Below are 18,615 nucleotides of genomic sequence, written 5' to 3' on the forward strand. Positions count from 1 at the left end.
GATCCACAGATACTGACATATTCATGCTGCATCTGTACATTAAGGCTTTGTAATTAGTAGGGGGGCGTATATTGATTTAATGGGGATGGTAATTTAGCTGGCAGTGACTCACACAATTTCTTTTGTGTGCTGGTGATTGTGCGGATTGCAGCTGCTACAGTATTATATTAGAACACATTTATCATTCATTTACTCTTTGAATGGGGAGAGGTGAATAGGTAAATAGGTATTTAGGCCCTCAGCCTGTGAAGTGTCTGTGGAGCTGATGTTTTTTTCTGATGCCGCAGTGAATGTGCATCCATTCTTTAAATAAATAGGTTTGTCAAACTCCTGTGACTTTTATTTCAAGAGCTTCTGATAACAGTCTAGTTGAAATGTAGACTGTAGACCACTTTAGACCTTCAAGATATTTATATCATGAAATATGTCTCCCTTAAATGTGATTTTTTTTTCTTGTAATTAAATTTTTTTCAATTCAATTATTTTTTGTTTCTCGTAAAGTGATTTTATGTCTCACACCTTCATTTCTCATTTTAAATCTGACAATGTGATTTTTTTAATCATAATTACCAGTTTTATTTTTTTACACTGAGGCAGAAATATGTTTCCATAGTTGTGTGAAGTATTTATTTATTATATATATATATATATATATATATATATATATATATATATATATATATATATATATATATATATATATATATACATACTAATAATCAATACTAAATACTAATCAATACTAATATTGAACAAATCCTAAATTGGAAAACATTAACAAATTTCAGCAACACACTAAAATTTTTTTTTTTTTTAAATTGAACTTTAAAAAAAAAAGCCTGTTATATTCTTGGAAAATATCTTGGTTACAACTGTAACCTTTGTTCCCTGAAAAGTCCGTACTTCTTCCTACGAGTCCGTACTTTCGTGACGTAATGCCGCTTTGACTGTCGGGAAGTAGTCTGCTGCGGCGGGCTCTGAAAAAAGTGTGCATCGAGGGCGCATATCAACCGCAAAGGGGGCGCTCGCGAGCACCCTTCTGAGGCATAAAATGACAAATGGGACACCCTACTACGGTATCACAGACTTAACGGACACACGCACGCGGCAGCCATTGTAAGTCCAACAAGACCGAAAGTGCATATGAAGTGTGCCATTTGGGACAGGGTCTTGCTTCGGCCCATCAAAAGCTGACATTGTATGGTCTGGGTTAGCTTTATAGCTTCCTGGTCATGACGTCCCATCACGCCATTAGACTGATTTCACACGTGCTTCAGGACGCAGTCCTTGACACAGCGTGAGAATCCTTGACGAAGGATGAGTGACTGTCAAATAAAAAACACATACTGCCAGAGACTTCTTTACACGCCACATATTCACCCAATTCAATGAAGTCAGTGACAGAGGCAATATGTAAAGTGAGCTCTTACTTACTGTTAGACCCGGTAGGGCATTTAAATCCTTCTCTGGTTAATGTCAGTATGACCAGGCGGCTGAAAGCACACAAAACAGACAAGGTAAGAAAGCAGAGGTCAAATCAATAGAAAGTGGTTATGGAGTCTTTTCAGGCTTTCAGCTGTTGAGAGACAGCTGCCAAATTCCCTGCGGGCTGGACTGTCCGTCGTATTCAGTGGCTGAGGATTGAGCTTGGCACAGAAGTGGCTGACGGATTTACAAGAGAACACAGACTTAAAGGGCACCTATTATGCAAAATTCACTTTTACATGGCGTTTGAACATAAATGTGTGGTGGTAGTGTGTGTACACAACCACCCTAGAAATTAAAGTGAGAGCGCGCACTTTTGACAGCTCAAGTCGTTTTACGGATATAAAGTTTACCAGTTTATTAAGCACCCACTGAAAAGGTGTGTATATATTTGTTTACTGTTAGTTGTAAGGAGTGTTTTGTGTAGGCTACTTTGCTGTGGATGTTGATGATAATGAAAGGGAGAGAGAGAGTTTATGTACAAGACTTTAACCCTTTAAGGTACGCACCATGAAAAAAGCAAAGGAAAAATGATTTCTTTGTATTTTTTATTCAATTATGATAACAATAACAACAATCAATATTTTTTTTTAAAATAGACCCTACAGTATTTTAGATACAGTCCTCTACCAAACGGTTGAGACGTCTGTTCATAATAAAAGAACAACATTCAGAACAAGTCATATTAAGTGCAATTTCTTGACCAATAAAAAATCTGATGGCTGCTATTGATGGCTCCAAACACTGTGAGTGTGAGAGTGAGTGTGTGTGTGTGTGTGTGTGTGTGTGTGTGTGTGTGTGTGTGTGTGTGTGTGTGTGTATGTGTGTGTTGGTGCAAAACTTCACCCAAGATTTGATTAGTACGGAGCCCCCCTAGTCCCACTTTATTTTATTATAACTATCTCATGGCCTCAAGATAGTAACTCGTGGCCTCAAGATAGTAACTCGTAGCCTCAAGATAGTAACTCGTGGCCTCAAGATAGTAACTCGTGGCCTCAAGATAGTAACTCGTGGCCTCAAGATAGTAACTCGTGGCCTCAAGATAGTAACTCGTGGCCTCAAGAAAGTAACTCGTAGCCTCAAGATAGTAACTCGTGGCCTCAAGATAGTAACTCGTGGCCTCAAGATACTATCTTGAGGCCACGAGATAGTTATAATTTTTTTTTTGACGAAGTGGGACTAGGGGGGCTCCGTAAAAAATGACATTATTTTATATGAAAAAGTTAATAATTGTATTTTATTTAGAAAATATTTTAGTTTGTCTTGTATATATTTTTTTATTAGATCATATAACATTTTAAGCTGTTTTATGTCATGTTACAATGTACCCCACCTATGGGGCATGTTGTCACATTCCACTTCCATTCTTTTGGGGTATATCAAGAAAAATGTATATACTGTATTAATACAACAAAACCACATAATTGTACTAGACATGTGGGAAATTAATGTGGGAAAAAATTAATACTCTGAACCATAAGTAGATTTACACAAACTGAGAAAGTCAAAAAAGTGTTACTTTGTGCCCCGCTCTCCCAGAAATGGTGAAAAAATTATATTGATCAAATATTTTTCATCAAATATGTAATTGAATAATATTAAATTTATCATTTTAACAACACTAACCATTTTGTTCATTGTAAATAGCTCATTTTACCAACATTAGCTAATTTTACCAACATTAGCTAATTTTACCAACATTAGCTAGGCTATAGCTTCTCTACCATAAAATGACAACTCAACCGTTTGGTAGAGCATGTTTTGGAAAAAAAATATTTGACCCTTATAAGACTAATTTTTTTTTTAATTAAGTTGCATAATTCTGTTTAACAACTCCTCTGAAACGATAATATGTCAACAAAATAGTTTTACCTTTAAAAGTCCCGCCGATATGCGTCATCAAAGGATGAGTACATTTCGCTGTGTCACGTGCTGTTTGAAGGAACACTGAAAAGGCATGCTGCTCACAGACACAGTGCCATCTAGTGGATTTTTTTTAGCATTGCACAACTACACCAAACGATAGAGATGGCTCATTCAGGTTGAGTTAAGTTTGATGCATTTTTCAATGAAATATATAGTGACTTAAAATGTGGTCTACCAAATGGTTGAGTAGTACCTTAAAGGGTTTTAATGAGCACTTCTTATACTGTGTTTATTCAGCTCTTACAGTGATTCTCTGGAGTAAAACTAACACTTCATCTTTTGTGTGATGTACAATAAACTTCATTGAACTCATCAGTATGTTTTTGGTCATCATTCGGATGCGGTCTGCTACAACAGGCTTGTACTAATAGTGGATAAAAGCAAGATGAAAAATAAGTTGTAACCGTAATTAAATTAGACAAGGCATTATTGTTCGAATCCGTGACGAAATGAACACCACTACTGATACTGAAGTTATTCATCAACCTGGGATAGAATTATTAATTAATATGTATGGGAGAGAATGAATGATGATATTGTGAAGCATTTGTATCTGTGTTATCATTTTTGTTGTGTAGATTTGAAAATCATGCTTCTCTCCATTATTGTTGAATCATGGAAGCTACACCAGATATTTTGCCAAGCGATCTCTTATTTATTATTTGTATACATGTATAAGACAGAGAGAAACAGGCAACAATAAGGCTACATGAGAGGTGGTCTTCATTCCAGATTTCTCTGTTCCCCATTTATCTATCCCCTTACCCCATCATGCCAGCTGAAAATGGTTTCTCTGTGTTTCTCCTCCCTCACCCCCTAACAGTAAGATTGAGCTTATATACACCACTCTGGGACTAACAACTTCCTTGTAAGGTAGAAAAACATGTTGCTTATGCTTAAAAATGGAAGTATACCTCGTGCTTACACATGGTACAATACACTCTCCATATTAAGAAACTATTCCTCAGTGTACACATTTGTGGTACATTTGCATCATTTGAGAAACATTCCTTTCCTTGTAAAGAACATGCCAACTAGCTCCCCTCCCTGTGTGGAAATATGATCCTTAAACACGTGTCCATGCAATCTATAGTCTAACTCATGCATTTTAAACTTCATAAGATAATACAACTGATTATGAATACTAATAAAGAATAATAATACAGATAAAATTAATAAAGAAAAATAATAATAAAAAAATAACATTAAACACAAAATAGTCTTCAAACTGCATAACATAAATCAAACTTAAGGCAATCAAAATTAAGGTAACATCTTTTTACTGTCAAATTAAAAGGGACCAGCCTCATTTGAAAGTGATTGCAAGTGATAACACTAACATAACATTTCTGCAACACGCTTTTATTTTCATTTTCGCTATTATAAGTGATCCAGCAGCATCATGCACATGGGATGTAAAAAACAGTCTCTGTACAGGGATCTCTTTTTGAAATCGTTTTTGCAAGTCAATTTAGACAGGCTGAAAAAAAAATTGAGTGTAAAAGCTGATAAAGAGGTTACTGCAAGGGTTTAAGAGATGCTTGTCACTGTCAGACAGCAAACAAACTCTTCTGCTCTCTCTATCACTCACAGAAGAATAAAGAAAGACTCTACATCTTAACTTTACACTGAGGCAGCTCTCACGAGCAAGCAAGGTCAAATGTCTTTTCTTTCCTATATTTTTTTGTCTTTGCTGAGAGAGATGATTGTGTGGGTTTGTGTTGTTTTGTGCAGGAGTGTCAGCGGAGCAGGCCTGTGCAAGACAGGCAGAGGAAAACTTAACAGAAGATGAGGAAGAGCCGGAGCGTTCTAACTGTGTCACCTAATGAGGTGAGTAAGTTCTGGGAATATGGAATCACATATTTTCAAAAACGACTAATTGATTGACTAATTTGTGTCAAACAGCTCTTTGGAATATTTTATCCTGATTGGTCATGTGCAGCATTGAGCGGCGTTTTGGAATTATTTAATTGGTTTTGTACAATGAATATTTTAGAGTCATTTTTTCCACAATTAGTTCCGGACCTCAGATTTGATTGGCAGAACAGTGCTCAAAGAGTGATGACATTTAGTCAAAAGCATACGGAGCCATCTGCTCTCTAAACGCTCTCGCGTACTTTGATGTCATACATCGATCGGTCTGTGCAGCGCCATTTCAAGCCGAACAAGTGTTTTGTTCGTGCGTTCCAGAAAACTTTCAGTCTGTTCGCTTGGTGGTGATTTTTCATTGATCCTTTATGGAGGTTACATTGTTTTACCACTAGATGGCAACAAGTCTTTATGAGTGTTAATATGTTCTGAATAACATACTATATATTACACACTTAAAGGTGGTATCAGTGATTTCAGGCCCAAAAATATTTTTATCACATTCATCTAATCTTTCCTAACGATCCGCTAGCTGCCCGCCCCATAAGCATGCCGTCAAAAAAACGCGTCTCTGTAGGCAGCCTAGGCTCTGAGATCTGCACACAAAAACAAATGGTTTAGCCAAACACTCAAAACCAAAACAAATAGTGTTCCAACCAATCACCGACAGGGGGAGGGTGTTGTGAGGTTTTGAGCCAGCTTTTTCTTCAGCTCTGACTTCGCGTGCAGCCGTGCACGAGCACAAAACCTCACAACACCCTCCCCCTGTCGGTGATTGGTTGGAACAGTATTTGAATGGGTTTTGAGTGTTGGCTAAACCATTTGTTTTTGTGTGCAGATCTCAGAGCCTAGGCTGCCTACAGAGACGCGTTTTTTTGACGGCATGCTTATGGGGCGGGCAGCTAGCGGATCGTTAGGAAAGATTAGATGAATGTGATCAAAATATTTTTGGGCCTGAAATCACTGATACTGTACCACCTTTAAGGTCACATTTACTGTAGTTGTTTGTCAGATTTTCAGGCATATGTCCTGATACTCTCAGAGTATTTATGGCCGCCATTTCTGCTTGCCAAGCTCTGATTGACGGGGTTTCAGTAGAGAAACACCCTCTGATCGCCCACTTCCTTCATGGAGCTAGGTGACTGAAACCACCCATCAGAGTGAAAGTTCCCTTGTGGGACTTAGCTGTGGTCCTTGAGGGGCTAGTCGACAACCCGTTTGAACCACTAGAGTCAGCGCCAGTCAAGCTTCTTACTCTAAAGAGAGTTTTCCTTATGGCTAACTCGTCACTAAAGCGAATTGGGGATTTACACGCTCTGTCGATTTCACTATATCCTGCTTAGACTTTTCCCCTGGACTGGTCAAGGCTATTTTGCACCCTTCCCCCGACCATCTTCCTAAAGTTCCATTCTTGAAGCCTTCTGTCCTCCGCCGTTCATTACGCCAGAGCAGGAGAAACTCCACTTATTGTGTCCAGTTAGTGCTCTTCAGATTTACGTCCACCGTACTACCCAGTGGCGTAAGTCAGAACAGCTTTTAATTTGTCATGGGGGCTGTAACCAGGGGGCTCCATTACAGACAATTTCACATTGAGTGAGATCACCCTAGCCTACGAGGCACACGGTCAAGTTTCGCCTCTAGGCATTAGGGCTCATTCTACCGGCACGACCACCTCGCTGTTTTTCTTATCAATGCGAAAGAGACTCAAATTACTCAGTCGAATTTTGTCGAACAGATAAGTGTTATACATCATTTGAAACTGTTAAGTGTCTACTTTTATTTTTATACACTCATAATAAAAACAAAATGTTGTGCTTTTCGCAAAAAGAATAAAACAAACATGATGCGGGTTCTGCCATCTCTCTCTCTCAGTGAAGTCCATTCTGAAGAAAACAAATTGTAACTGCCACACAGACATGAGAGATGTCTTTAGAAAGCTTGAAGTATCCACTTTTAAATTAAGTAATTAATATCAAAAACAACTATTCTTTGTTTATGTAATCTGTATGAAACCAATGCGAGGTTAAGTTTCTCAAGTCTTGCTTTGCCGGGATGTAGAAAGGATGGCGCTCTCGCAGAAGCACTTTGTGCAAGGTGGAATTTATTTACAGTGCCAATAAGAAGACAGTCCACAATGAAGTATATATACAGCTGTTCCGTCGGGGATAACTTTTTGGAGAAAAAAGGCATATGGATGGAGTTTTGGTGGGTCCCCCTGCTGCTGCGACAGCACAGCTCCCACCCCAGTTGGTCTGCCTCGTTCCGGGAGTAGATGAGGATAATGTGAATGTAGATGATCAAGAAACGATGGAGGTGCTCCCGGAACACCTCATTCATGAAGGCCTAGAACACGGAGGGTGAGTTGGACTGCCTGTACGGCATGACCCGATATTCATAGTGCCCTGATGGTGTTATGAAAAAAGTCTTCCAGTTTGCGCAATTTGAAGGGTAATGGAAACGCGGCTTCTGATACAGGAATGTGCAGCAGAGAGGTTATTTTGGGATGTACATGAATGTTACTCATTGCTGGGCGAGGTGGTCACACAGGGCGCTCTGACATCAGATGTCCCTCAGCTCCACAATGAAGGCACAAATGTTGGTTAAAGGGGTCATATAATGGTACATGCACTTTTACAAGTTGATTGTACTGAAATGTGTGTTGGCAGTGCCTGTACACAACCATCATAAAATGATAAAAATCTATCCAGTGTTTTTTTTTAAATCTCCTTATATGTTTGACCCTCTCTGAAATCAAGCCGTTCGATTTTGTGACATCACAAAATCGACGCCCCTCCCACGATTGGTGATTGACAGCAGCGTTTCAACACAGACCCGCCCTCACTCGTGAGCGAGCTGTCTGTCATCATAGTCCGCACGTCATTGTTGATACCCTCACTGGAGCGCTGTCTATGAGCAGAATGGTGTCTGTGATTGTGTTCTTCGGTGTAATAAGGAACACAGCAGTCATTTTGATGTTCCTAAATCCGAACCGTTGAAGATGCAGTGGCTGAGTTTTGTTTTTGAAGGGAATATGCCCAAAGGATTGACGCGGGGATTCCCTCACGGGGATTCCCCACGATCAACCATGCTTTCATGTTTGCAAATCATTTCACACCAGACAGCTTTACAAACGAGAAAAAATGGATCGGTACCAACGAGTTCCTGCTGAACCTCCAGAAGTGAGTGTAATGTTTTATTAACCTTTATATTAATACTAATAATATTAATCTTTGCAAATTTGCAAACCTTGCTGCACGCTTCAGATGAATGTGTCTAAGGTTTACACTCAGGGTACATTACAGCATGTTTTCTATGTACGACGTTTTCAATATAATTCATAATCCCACGTTTATAATGAACAACGCGTTATGGTTATTGTGTATTATTTCAAACTGTGTACTCACAGAATAGAGGGGCGGGGTGAGCAAAGCTCATTATCATTTAAAGACACATGCACTGAAACAGCGTGCTGAAAACAGAGCTGTTTTTGACCAGGTAAAATGAGTGTTTTCTTACAATACTAATGAGAATTTTTAATTAAAGTATATTACAAACTTTTAATCTAGACCCTAAGAATCATATTAGCTTGTACAAAAATGGCATTATATGACCCCTTTAAAAAATATGACTTATTTTTGGTGGTCCCTGCTGGTTGCTCTTTTGTCATGTCAGGGGATCAAATGCTGTATAGTTTGCAGCCAGTTATTAGCTTGCTAGAGTTTCACCTTGCAGGCATGAGAGTTTGTCCTTGTATGCTTTCAGATGGAAGTCTTTGTGGTGGGCTTTGAAATTGGAAAATAAGTCTTCCTGGTCTGTGTGTAGTTCAAACATGAGGTCAAGAAGTACACTTCTGTTTCCACTTCATTTGTGTGCACTGGGGACACAGCCTGTCATCTTTCTCTGTCTACTTTTCTCTCTTCTGTCCCTTTCTGCATGTACATGTATCTTTGGGTACTTTTTAGTCACTGTGCTCAAATATTATGCCAATTTGCACTCTTTGTTTGGCTTCTGTCCAATGTTTGACATTTAGGTTTTCATCTGTTTGTGTTTTAATAATTTGTATTGGTCAATTTATTTTGGATTGCTAAGCCAAGTCTTGGACTAGCTAGCTGAAAGGGCTTCTGTCATGTTTTAGCCATTGAAAGCTCAGAACTTTGTGAGTGTTTTAGTCACTTTTTTTTAGATGCCTAAAGAAATTAATGAATGACTATTTTGATTGTTTATTATTAGTAGATACAATCCTAATTCTGTTAAATGCATTATTTACAATTTTGTCTGCAGAATCTGATATCCTGTCAGTTCAGAAAGTGTGTTTTGCATTGCCATACACTACAAGAAAAATATCTGTAGAAAAACAGAAAAAGTATTAGTAATTTTCTGCCAAGTTTGCGGACATTTCCTAATACACTAAACAATGCAAAAATTCAAAATGCAGGTAAAACACCTGTGAAAAATAAATTCATTCATATTAACACAGATGCTATAGATAAAGTGTCTGCCAAATGCATGAATGTAAATTAGTCTCTGTTAGGTGTGTGTCCAATTTATTGAACTGTTGGTTTGAGTAGCCCCCTGAACTCACATGGATAGTGTGATGGGTCTCTACTGTCTCTCTTGTCACTTTTAATGATTCTCTTTATCTAATTTGGGATAATTGGACTACCCATTCACAAAGGTACTGAACATAGTTAAGCTACTTACCTCATTATATTTGTTAGGATTACGTATAATTAGTTGTGAAAGTATGTCTTTACACTTGGGATTTGTATATAGAATCATGTTTATTGTAGACACATGCTCAAAAGTCAATTAAAAAAGGCAACAATACCAGTCTTCCAGTATAGTACCAACTCAGTTCTGTACCTGAGGACCATCTTACTGACATGTGGAGGCTTTCAAATCCCCAAATACTGAATTGATTTTTTTTTTCCTTCAAAGAAAGTCAGAGAGAGTCAAACACCATGGTCGAAGATATTTTGTTTGAGTGTCTGTGCTTTGGGTAATTTTTAGTTTGAAGGAGAAAAGGTTGTCTTTAGAACACAGGGCTGTTTTATAGCTCAGAGTGATGCTGCATTAGTCTAATGAATTAAAAAAGAATGTGGTCTCGTGTGACTGCAGGCGCTGACCGCAGAGTGTTCCAAAGACAGGGAATCTCAGGAGGTCACCTTGGTCATCCCTGGTCTGTCTGATTTCTCCGTCATGCTCCTGTGCTCTCCCACAGAGTTCATTCTGGGCCAAAACGCTATAATTCTGAGTCACAAACAGGGCTGGGCCAATCGGCTGGATAGCATCAACTTAGGAGGATGCTGTCCAATCACAAAATGATTTGTTTACCGTGAGCTAATGTTTAGATCGGTCAAATGCAGATTAGTTGTCCTTTGCCTGACATCATGAGATCGTAGAGGACATCCTAATTCTGCAATAAATCTTAATATTTGGCCTTCACTGGTTTGGGAAAAGCATGTAAAAGTCCTGGCAGAAAGCGATGCATAAGGGTGTAGTGTAACGACGCCCAGTTCCAGGAATGTACTAATATTTTGTTGGTAGTACCAGTTTGCAACAATTATTAGTTAACACTAAGTTGTTAACACTTTGGAAAAAATAATTCGTTGTTACACTACATCCTTATGCATCCTTTTCTGCCAGGACTTTTACGTGCTTTTCCCAAACCAGTGAAGTGACGTCGACGTCCGGGTTAGCAGTAGCATGATTATTAAAGTGTTATTTAAATAAACTCCTGATGTACTTACAAACTTTCCAATGCCTCATTTTATGAGTACAGAACCTATTTGTACTACTGTAGAAGTTTGATACCATTCTGGACATTATTAGTGGGGTAATTTACGTGATACAGCCTAGGTTCCATTAGCGCCTGCACTAAGCCATCTGGCTGATTTCTCTAAATAAGCTCTAACTTTACTAATGTTCGAATAAGGCAAAAAAGGCTTCTGTGGGGGTGTTTGGTTCGAGGTCATGGTGCAAAGGACCCTAGGTTACTCCGAACCATCCCTTTAAATATATATATATATATATATATATATATTTTTTTTTTTTTTTTTTTTTATCAGGTTAAACTTTGATTGGTCACTCAAACATTTTTCGAAACCTCTCACTGTCGGTCGCGCATATCCACCATGTATTGTAGTTTAACACTTCTTACTTGTGTTTGTAGTTCTGAACTGGATCATCCTCCAAAGCACAATGGGTTGTGGGCAATATTAGCTGTTATAGTGAGCACGGAAATAGTAGACCATCCGGGGACTTCTGGCATACTCTTTTCAACATACTACGCTTTAGGACACACTTATTTTAATCTCACATACTGTTTAGGATGGATAGTATACATTGAGACACAGGGACTGTGTTTTATGGCAACTGGCAACCTGGGGTGTTGAAATACTACTAGGTAAATTGATAGTAGAGGAATCACACAGACAAAGACAAAAACAAAAACAGACATTCCCAAAATGCACATTTCAAAGTAGAATAACTGGCTGTAGCATTGTTTTTCAGAGAAACAGGTATGTAAACTTAGAATGTTTCCTAAATAACTGAAACATACATACTTTTTTTAGAGGTTGTGAAATAATTAACTACTGCGATTTCAGACGCAGTTGAAGTCTGACAGCTCATTGGCTGATGGCGGCCATGTATTTTGAGATGCGCGAATGTCCTCATAGACAATATAGTGGCACCTTGAACAAAGACACCACATGCCAGTTTTCAAGTCAATCTGACTGATTGTTGCATAGCTAAAGCCATATTCATGTTCTTTTTGTCATTTTATAGTACACAATTTTTCACAACCACAGACTGACCCCATACATGTGTCAAGAGGGATAGCTGTTTTAGTAGAAATGGCCACACCCACTTAGAATATTTTGGCACCGTTGCAAAAGTTAATTAAAATTGAGAACCAGACTCCAGATAATTTTTCTGCACAGGTTTGGTTCTGATCAGGCAAAAAAAAAAAAAACTAGGACTAGCTCACAAAAGTAGTTAAAAAAAAAAAATACCTGAAAATTTGACCAGGATGACATCAAATCTAATATGCTTTCTGTCAAGCATTCCAATGATATAAGACACTTGAGCCTGTGACAAATGGTTTATGAGTTCTGAGCCAATACATACTTTTGATCACAGTGGCACCACCATCAGGTCAATTGGGGTGAGCCTTTGTGATACTCCCTTCCCTCAAAGTTTCAAGTTCTTACTTGGAAATTCTATCAATTACAATAGGGTTTCAGCATACACACTTGAACCCCCAAAAATAAAGCAAAAAGTAACCAGTAAGCACCAGAAAGGATATGATGCTATTGAAATGCCCTTTAGTGTTGTAATAGACCTAGCCCCACAAATTACTTGAGCAATATGCCCCCCCCCCCCCCGAAAAACAAAAAACAAAAGTAAAGACAAAAAACCCCAAATATATCAACAACATTTAATAAAAATCACCAGAAGTCACATTTCCAATTATTTTTGGCCATAGCCATATTCTTTAACGTTGATGGGGCCAACAGATGCTCTTTCCCAGCGTAGATCTGAGGAACAAATGATTAGTGAGAACTAAAGCCATGTATGACAATAACTTAGAGTTAGGCCAAACCTGTAAGCAGTTGATCACTTCCACTTCTGATGCTACAAGTTGTGTCGCAGCAGCCACACACCTGGTCAGAATCATCTGCAGACACCCACCTGACAAAACAAACCCTCAATTAAGTTAAAGCAACTAATTCACCTGTACACTTATCTAGCAGACAACATACCCATTAGCAGAGAATGAACAAGCTTTCTGTTCAAAACTTGGAGAGGTTGTTGCAGCCACCTTCAAAATGCATGTGATGTAGACCTGCAGAGACAATTGTTTGTACACAATGGCAGCATATCATACATAGTTACACAACTACAAGACATACCAGCCCACTGTCTGCTTGCTGGAACCTGAACGCCTCTAGCTGAAACCCTAGCTTATCACCTTGAGTCCGGGGCATAAAGTGAGACATGGAGCCTGTGAGCTTGGCATCAACCAAGCACCTGTGAACCAAACCCAGTTAGAAGTCATGCAACCCTTCTGGAAGCTGGGATACATGAGGTAGCACCTCTTACCCATTATTCTCAATAAAGGAGTATCTGGGGACAGAAGCAACATCAGGGATTGCAGTAGCCACACAGCTGTCCACAAACACACGGATGGGAACATGGCTATACAACTGCACTGATGCTTCAAGATTTATCATGTCACCCAGGAAGTACTGGTTAGAAGGTCTCTCAAATCTCCAGTCATCTGCAAAAAAAAAAAAAAAAAAAAAAAAAAAAAAAAAATTCTTAAAGATTATTCACAGGCATACTACAAATCTGTTTGTCCTACACCAACCAGTCATGAGCTTGAGGGAGAAGACAAAGACTTCCTCTGCAACCTTAGTTGAGGCATATGGGATCCAAGTGGGCATTAAGGCATCGCTGCTCACATTATGTGTTCTGTAGGAGTTAAACGAGCAGTCATCTCTTGTCCATGAATGGCAGGATTAGAACATCCAGTGAGCCTGAGTTTATTGAATCCTCACCTTGGATAATGACACTCGATACCAACCACCGCACCACTGCTCCTGATAATAGGAACACCATATGAAGCCTCTTGTGGAGTGTAAATAATGTTGAACCTATAGACAAGCTTATCCTCAGTCACCTAAACAGAAAGGTTAGAAGAACAGTCACTTAGACGGTTCAGAATACCTATGATTATGGTCACAACAAAACCTTACCATTGATGTGCTGCTACACCCATGCAGTTCAGACTCAAAGATCAACACTTGAGCAGAAGAATCCTCTCCAGTTGCAGTACAGCCTCCCAGTGTAATATCAGAGGACAACATTTGGTGCCCAGTCCCATAGAAGTCCTTCATCACTCCCACATATATTGAATTCTCTCCACACTGAGCAGCTACACTGTTGGCAGGGACAGGATAAGGAAACTCAAAAGGAACATCTGGCTGCTGTGGTTCCTCTGGTAGACTTGGAAAGCTCCACGTCAGTTTCGCCACTGGATTCTGCAACAGCTCTTTTAATTGAACACCCATAAGATCTTGAGAAGACTTTGCAAAGTCAGTCCCGACAGGTGTCTGGACAGGAAACTGAGCGGGAAACCCTTGTGGTGCAAATACAGTGTTACTGGGAACCAAAGACATCCTGTAATCAGCCTGTTGAAAAGCTTGAGCTAATGTTCCAGGCTTAAACTCGCTTGGACTCTGATTATGTGCTGCTCTTGGTCTCCATCGTGCTTCAGAAAATTCAAGTACAAGAATAAAAACCAATCCAAACCCAACCTGCCAAAACCCCATTATTGCCAAGCTTGTTTCAATGACACATTAGGGTGCTACCATCCAAATTTATGCAGATGTAAATCAGAATGGCTCCACCTCTCTTCTGACAAGCATATTTTTCCTCTGCACCTGCCAATTTACTCAGTCAATATAACACAGGTGAAAGTCATTGGTTCTAAATGAAGTACCATATAAGGTCATGTAATTAGTAGCTAAACCAAATAATTGCTTATTTTAAATATCAAAATGACAGATCATTTCCCTGAAACACAAACAACCCCAAGTCTTTTTGTGTCTTCCTTTTTTATTAATTCAGAAACATGGCCAGAGAGAATTATACACTATTCAAAATAATAAAGTTTAGTATGTTTCAAGTTTAGATTGTAACAAACGTTCTTCCCTCACATCAACAGCAATCTTCACAAGGGACTGAAATTGAGAAATTTAGTTCACAACCAAAGGAATGCAGGATCATAACATTATTTTATTATAGATTCACTGATATGTTTTCTCCCCATTACAACTGTTATGTTAAGGTTGATCAGAGTGTTTGTGGATTCATTGTAGACTTCATTCTTTCTTGAACTATACTATATACTGGTCAGCACCAAAAGACTATAATCTGAACAGTCTACTACAAAAAAATGAATTTAAAATATTAACAGGTATGAACAAAAGACAAGCTCATTAATGAACATTAAGAACTTAAAATTGTTTTCTGGTGTTTAAAGCATGTTTAACAAACTCCATAGATTTTTATATCCAACTATATCTATACTGAAAAACATGGCGAATGTAGTAAATCCAGTTTGAGTTTATATTCATATACACAGCAGGGCTAGTTAACACACATGGTTTAAAACGTTCCACACATGCTTGCATGACAAAACTTGGTGTAGGCTATTTACTAGTTGCCATATCATCACTATATAGAGAATTTTTTTTTTCAAGATATCACTGAACATTTATTTAACCATTGCAAAAGTAAATTTTAAGTAGATTTTCATCTCTGTTTTTGTGTTAATTTTAAATTCAACAAATCTGATATTATTTTAATCTTATATCAGTTATTTAACCAGCAGAAGACACTAGCAGGGTTTAAATTAGTTGTGCAGGTGGGCCACAACCCTATAGAACTATGTTATTCTATAGCCTACTTTCATAAAATCTATTGAGGAACCATGAGAAATAGATTAATTTAGACTGAAAGTCAATGTTCAGAAATAATTTATATTAATGTTTTGAACTATGCTGGGGTGCGTTTCCGAACAACGACGTAACTCGCTGCTTAACTACCATAGTACGATGCATCATTGAAGAAATCAACTAGCTAGTCACGACTGTTTCCCGAAACCTATTGTCGCAAAGTGGTCGTTCAACCACGTTAGTTTATGACATCAAGCACGTGGTGGAGTACTAACTTCTTTTAATGAATCTGTTTGAGATCGAATTAACGCTAGATGTTTTGCTATAAATTACAGACATGGCATCTGAGGACTATTTCTCATTTTTCTCAGTTATTTTGCTTTATTTCCAGATTCAATCATAGACTCGTTCTTACGTTCGCACATGCGCAGTCTTCAAAAACGGTGCTTTAAATCTCTTAACAAACTAAAAGACGTAAATGACATTTGTATGTGATTCTAAATAAAATACACAGGTTGTACTCAATGTCAGCTTGCTTATTTTGCTCAAGATAAGGATTTATTGAGTCCACATGTCATGCAAACTAGAAACTATGCTTCTAACCACAGGTGGAGGGCTGTCGTTCCAACTACACAACTTTGCGATGCTGTTTGCGAATGTTCGTTAGAACGATGGTTTCGGGAAACTGTAGCTATGTTTCCATCCACTTGTCAATCGAATTATCTGAAGTTCGGTAAAAAAGCTCATGCGAATAAATCTGGTGAATGTGTGTTTCCATCCAACGGCTTTAAAGCAAATAAAAACCTGTGCGTAATGACGTCACATGCTGTTTTGCGATCAAATTGGTATATCGAATTGATTTGAGACATTTTAAGGTGTTTCCATTTCATTTTCGCACTGAATCGCACAACATTCAAGCATACATTTGCGAACAAAGTTTTGCTAGACAAAATGGATCGCGCCATCTATCGTTTCCATCAGCGTTTATTGCATAGGCCTAAGCCGTATATCGATCAAGATAAAATCCGATGAGACCGACCGGATTTCATTTGAGTCGATATTCATGAAATTCAATCGAATTTTACTGTTTCCATAAGGCATTTTTCATTCGATATCACTCAATTCGGATAAAAACGTGTGGATGGAAACATAGCTACTGACTCGTTGAACTATGCTGATAACGACGGAACTTGCAAACATATTTGGCTAACGATGCTTTTGGGTAACGCACCCCTGTATAGCTGTGTTTTGCGTGTTTTTGTTGTCAAACTCAAAAATTTGTGAATTTTTTATTATTAAAAAGGTAATAATTGTATTTTATTAATAACATATTTTAGTTTTTTAGATTTTAGATTTACACAAACTGAGAGTCAAAAAGTGTTAGGTTGTGCCCCGCTCTCCCCTACACTCTAAAAAAAAGATGGTTATTTAAAGGTTCTTTACACATAGAAACAGTATATTTAGAACTGTATCATTCTGAAGAACTATATTCTGAAATGGTTCTTTGTATCAAAGTTTAGGGTTCTTTTTGTTTTTCAAATCTGTAACTGTCAAAGGCACCTCATTACTGGTTTTCTGGAGCTAATGCAGTTATACTTCTACACAGGCTGACAACAAACAGCAGGTAAATGATTTCTTTCTTAAAATGTCTATAAATTTTAACTTTAAAAATTGTAACTGGTTTCCTATCAGTCATGTCTTTTTCTCTTTTTAGTTTAACAGAACATATAAGTGTGAGCAGCTCTGTTCAATTAGGGACACTCATCTTCTCTTCTCCACAAAGTAACAGAGATATTGAATTTCTGATCCATATTGTTAGAATTTTTAATTATTACTTTATGCCTAAACACCCAGTCACAAGAAAACATTAAAGCTATCATGACTTTATATCCCTTTTTTCCTTTAAACACCGTTTTTGCAAATTTTGGCCTTCATAAATATAATTGTTTTTATATAATCAATTGGAAGAGACAATCTTTAACTCTTAACTCAATTGTGTATTTCAGATGCTGTCCTGTATCATAACCTCGTCATCTGCAGAGAGAAATTGTCACTCAGAATACACACATAATGAAGGACATATGTGAAGGATCATATTTATATATATATAGAGCACTGTAAAGATATTTCACTGGAACTTCATTACATCTGTATCGTGTTTTTGCTACAATTTGCCATGTCAATAAAAAGTAAAAGTACCTAATTGACACAACGTCCTTTTTTAATATGTAAAACCCAAACAGAGGAAACAAAAGATTAAGAGACCAGGCAGATAGAGGACTAAAAACAATATTCATAAATAATATATAAAAATAATGTTAATAATACTAATATAATTAATATGAAGATACTAATATTAATGAAAATAAACTATTATTAAAAAGGTTATTTATAACAGCATTAAGGTATAGCACTTTCAAAGCATTGTTCTTTATGGAACCTTATTAAAAGGGTTCTATTTATTACCAAAAACGATTATGCTATTGTTACAAGCCAAAGAACCCTAATTTGGTACTGTTTAGAACCTTTTTTTCTTAAAGGTGCAGTATGTAATATTGACAGCTAATGGCTGAAATGGGTACTGCAGTCCAAATTCAAAATATTAGGAGAATGCCCCTTAGTGTTGTAATAGGCCTAGCCCACAAATTACTTGAACAATATAAGTAATATATATTGCAGAGTAAGACTTACATATATTTCAGCCCGTTCTCATCCTAGGGTGTCATATATTGACGCTTTTGACATTTCGTCGACATCGAACGCACATGGCACCCTTTAGCGTCAATATGAGACGCAGATAGAAATGGGCCAGAAGGTGCCTCCTAGCGGTCTAACCCTAACCCTACCCCAGACCTAAACCTACCCATAA

At 37.8% G+C, this 18,615-nt stretch overlaps 2 protein-coding genes across 3 annotated transcripts in view; one reads left to right on the forward strand and one right to left on the reverse strand.

Moving 5' to 3' along the window:
* pde4ba (phosphodiesterase 4B, cAMP-specific a) overlaps positions 1–18,615 on the forward strand; it is a 159,387-nt gene that overhangs the window by 28,871 nt on the left and 111,901 nt on the right. The window contains exon 2 of the mRNA XM_081381708.1: positions 5,146–5,241. Coding sequence (XP_081237834.1) covers positions 5,200–5,241 — 42 coding nt within the window. The 5' untranslated portion in view covers positions 5,146–5,199. The remainder of the gene's footprint in view (positions 1–5,145; positions 5,242–18,615) is intronic.
* Positions 12,282–14,727, reverse strand: LOC308699689 (zona pellucida sperm-binding protein 3-like). Of its 2 annotated transcripts, none has more exons than XM_081380601.1 (8): positions 14,043–14,727; positions 13,845–13,966; positions 13,655–13,758; positions 13,387–13,564; positions 13,197–13,314; positions 13,047–13,129; positions 12,887–12,975; positions 12,282–12,821 (listed from the first exon to the last, which is right to left on the reverse strand). In XM_081380601.1, the coding sequence occupies exons 1-8, from the start codon at positions 14,616–14,618 to the stop codon at positions 12,754–12,756; spliced, it is 1,338 nt and encodes a 445-aa protein (XP_081236727.1). In that variant the 5' UTR covers positions 14,619–14,727; the 3' UTR covers positions 12,282–12,753. The 2 variants fall into 2 exon arrangements, with proteins under 2 accessions (XP_081236727.1, XP_081236728.1); XM_081380602.1 differs by having other exon boundaries at positions 12,694–12,846.

The sequence above is a fragment of the Scardinius erythrophthalmus genome (genome assembly GCF_964197995.2).
Source record: "Scardinius erythrophthalmus genome assembly, chromosome: 12".
In the NCBI taxonomy this organism is placed as follows: Eukaryota; Metazoa; Chordata; class Actinopteri; order Cypriniformes; family Leuciscidae; genus Scardinius; species Scardinius erythrophthalmus.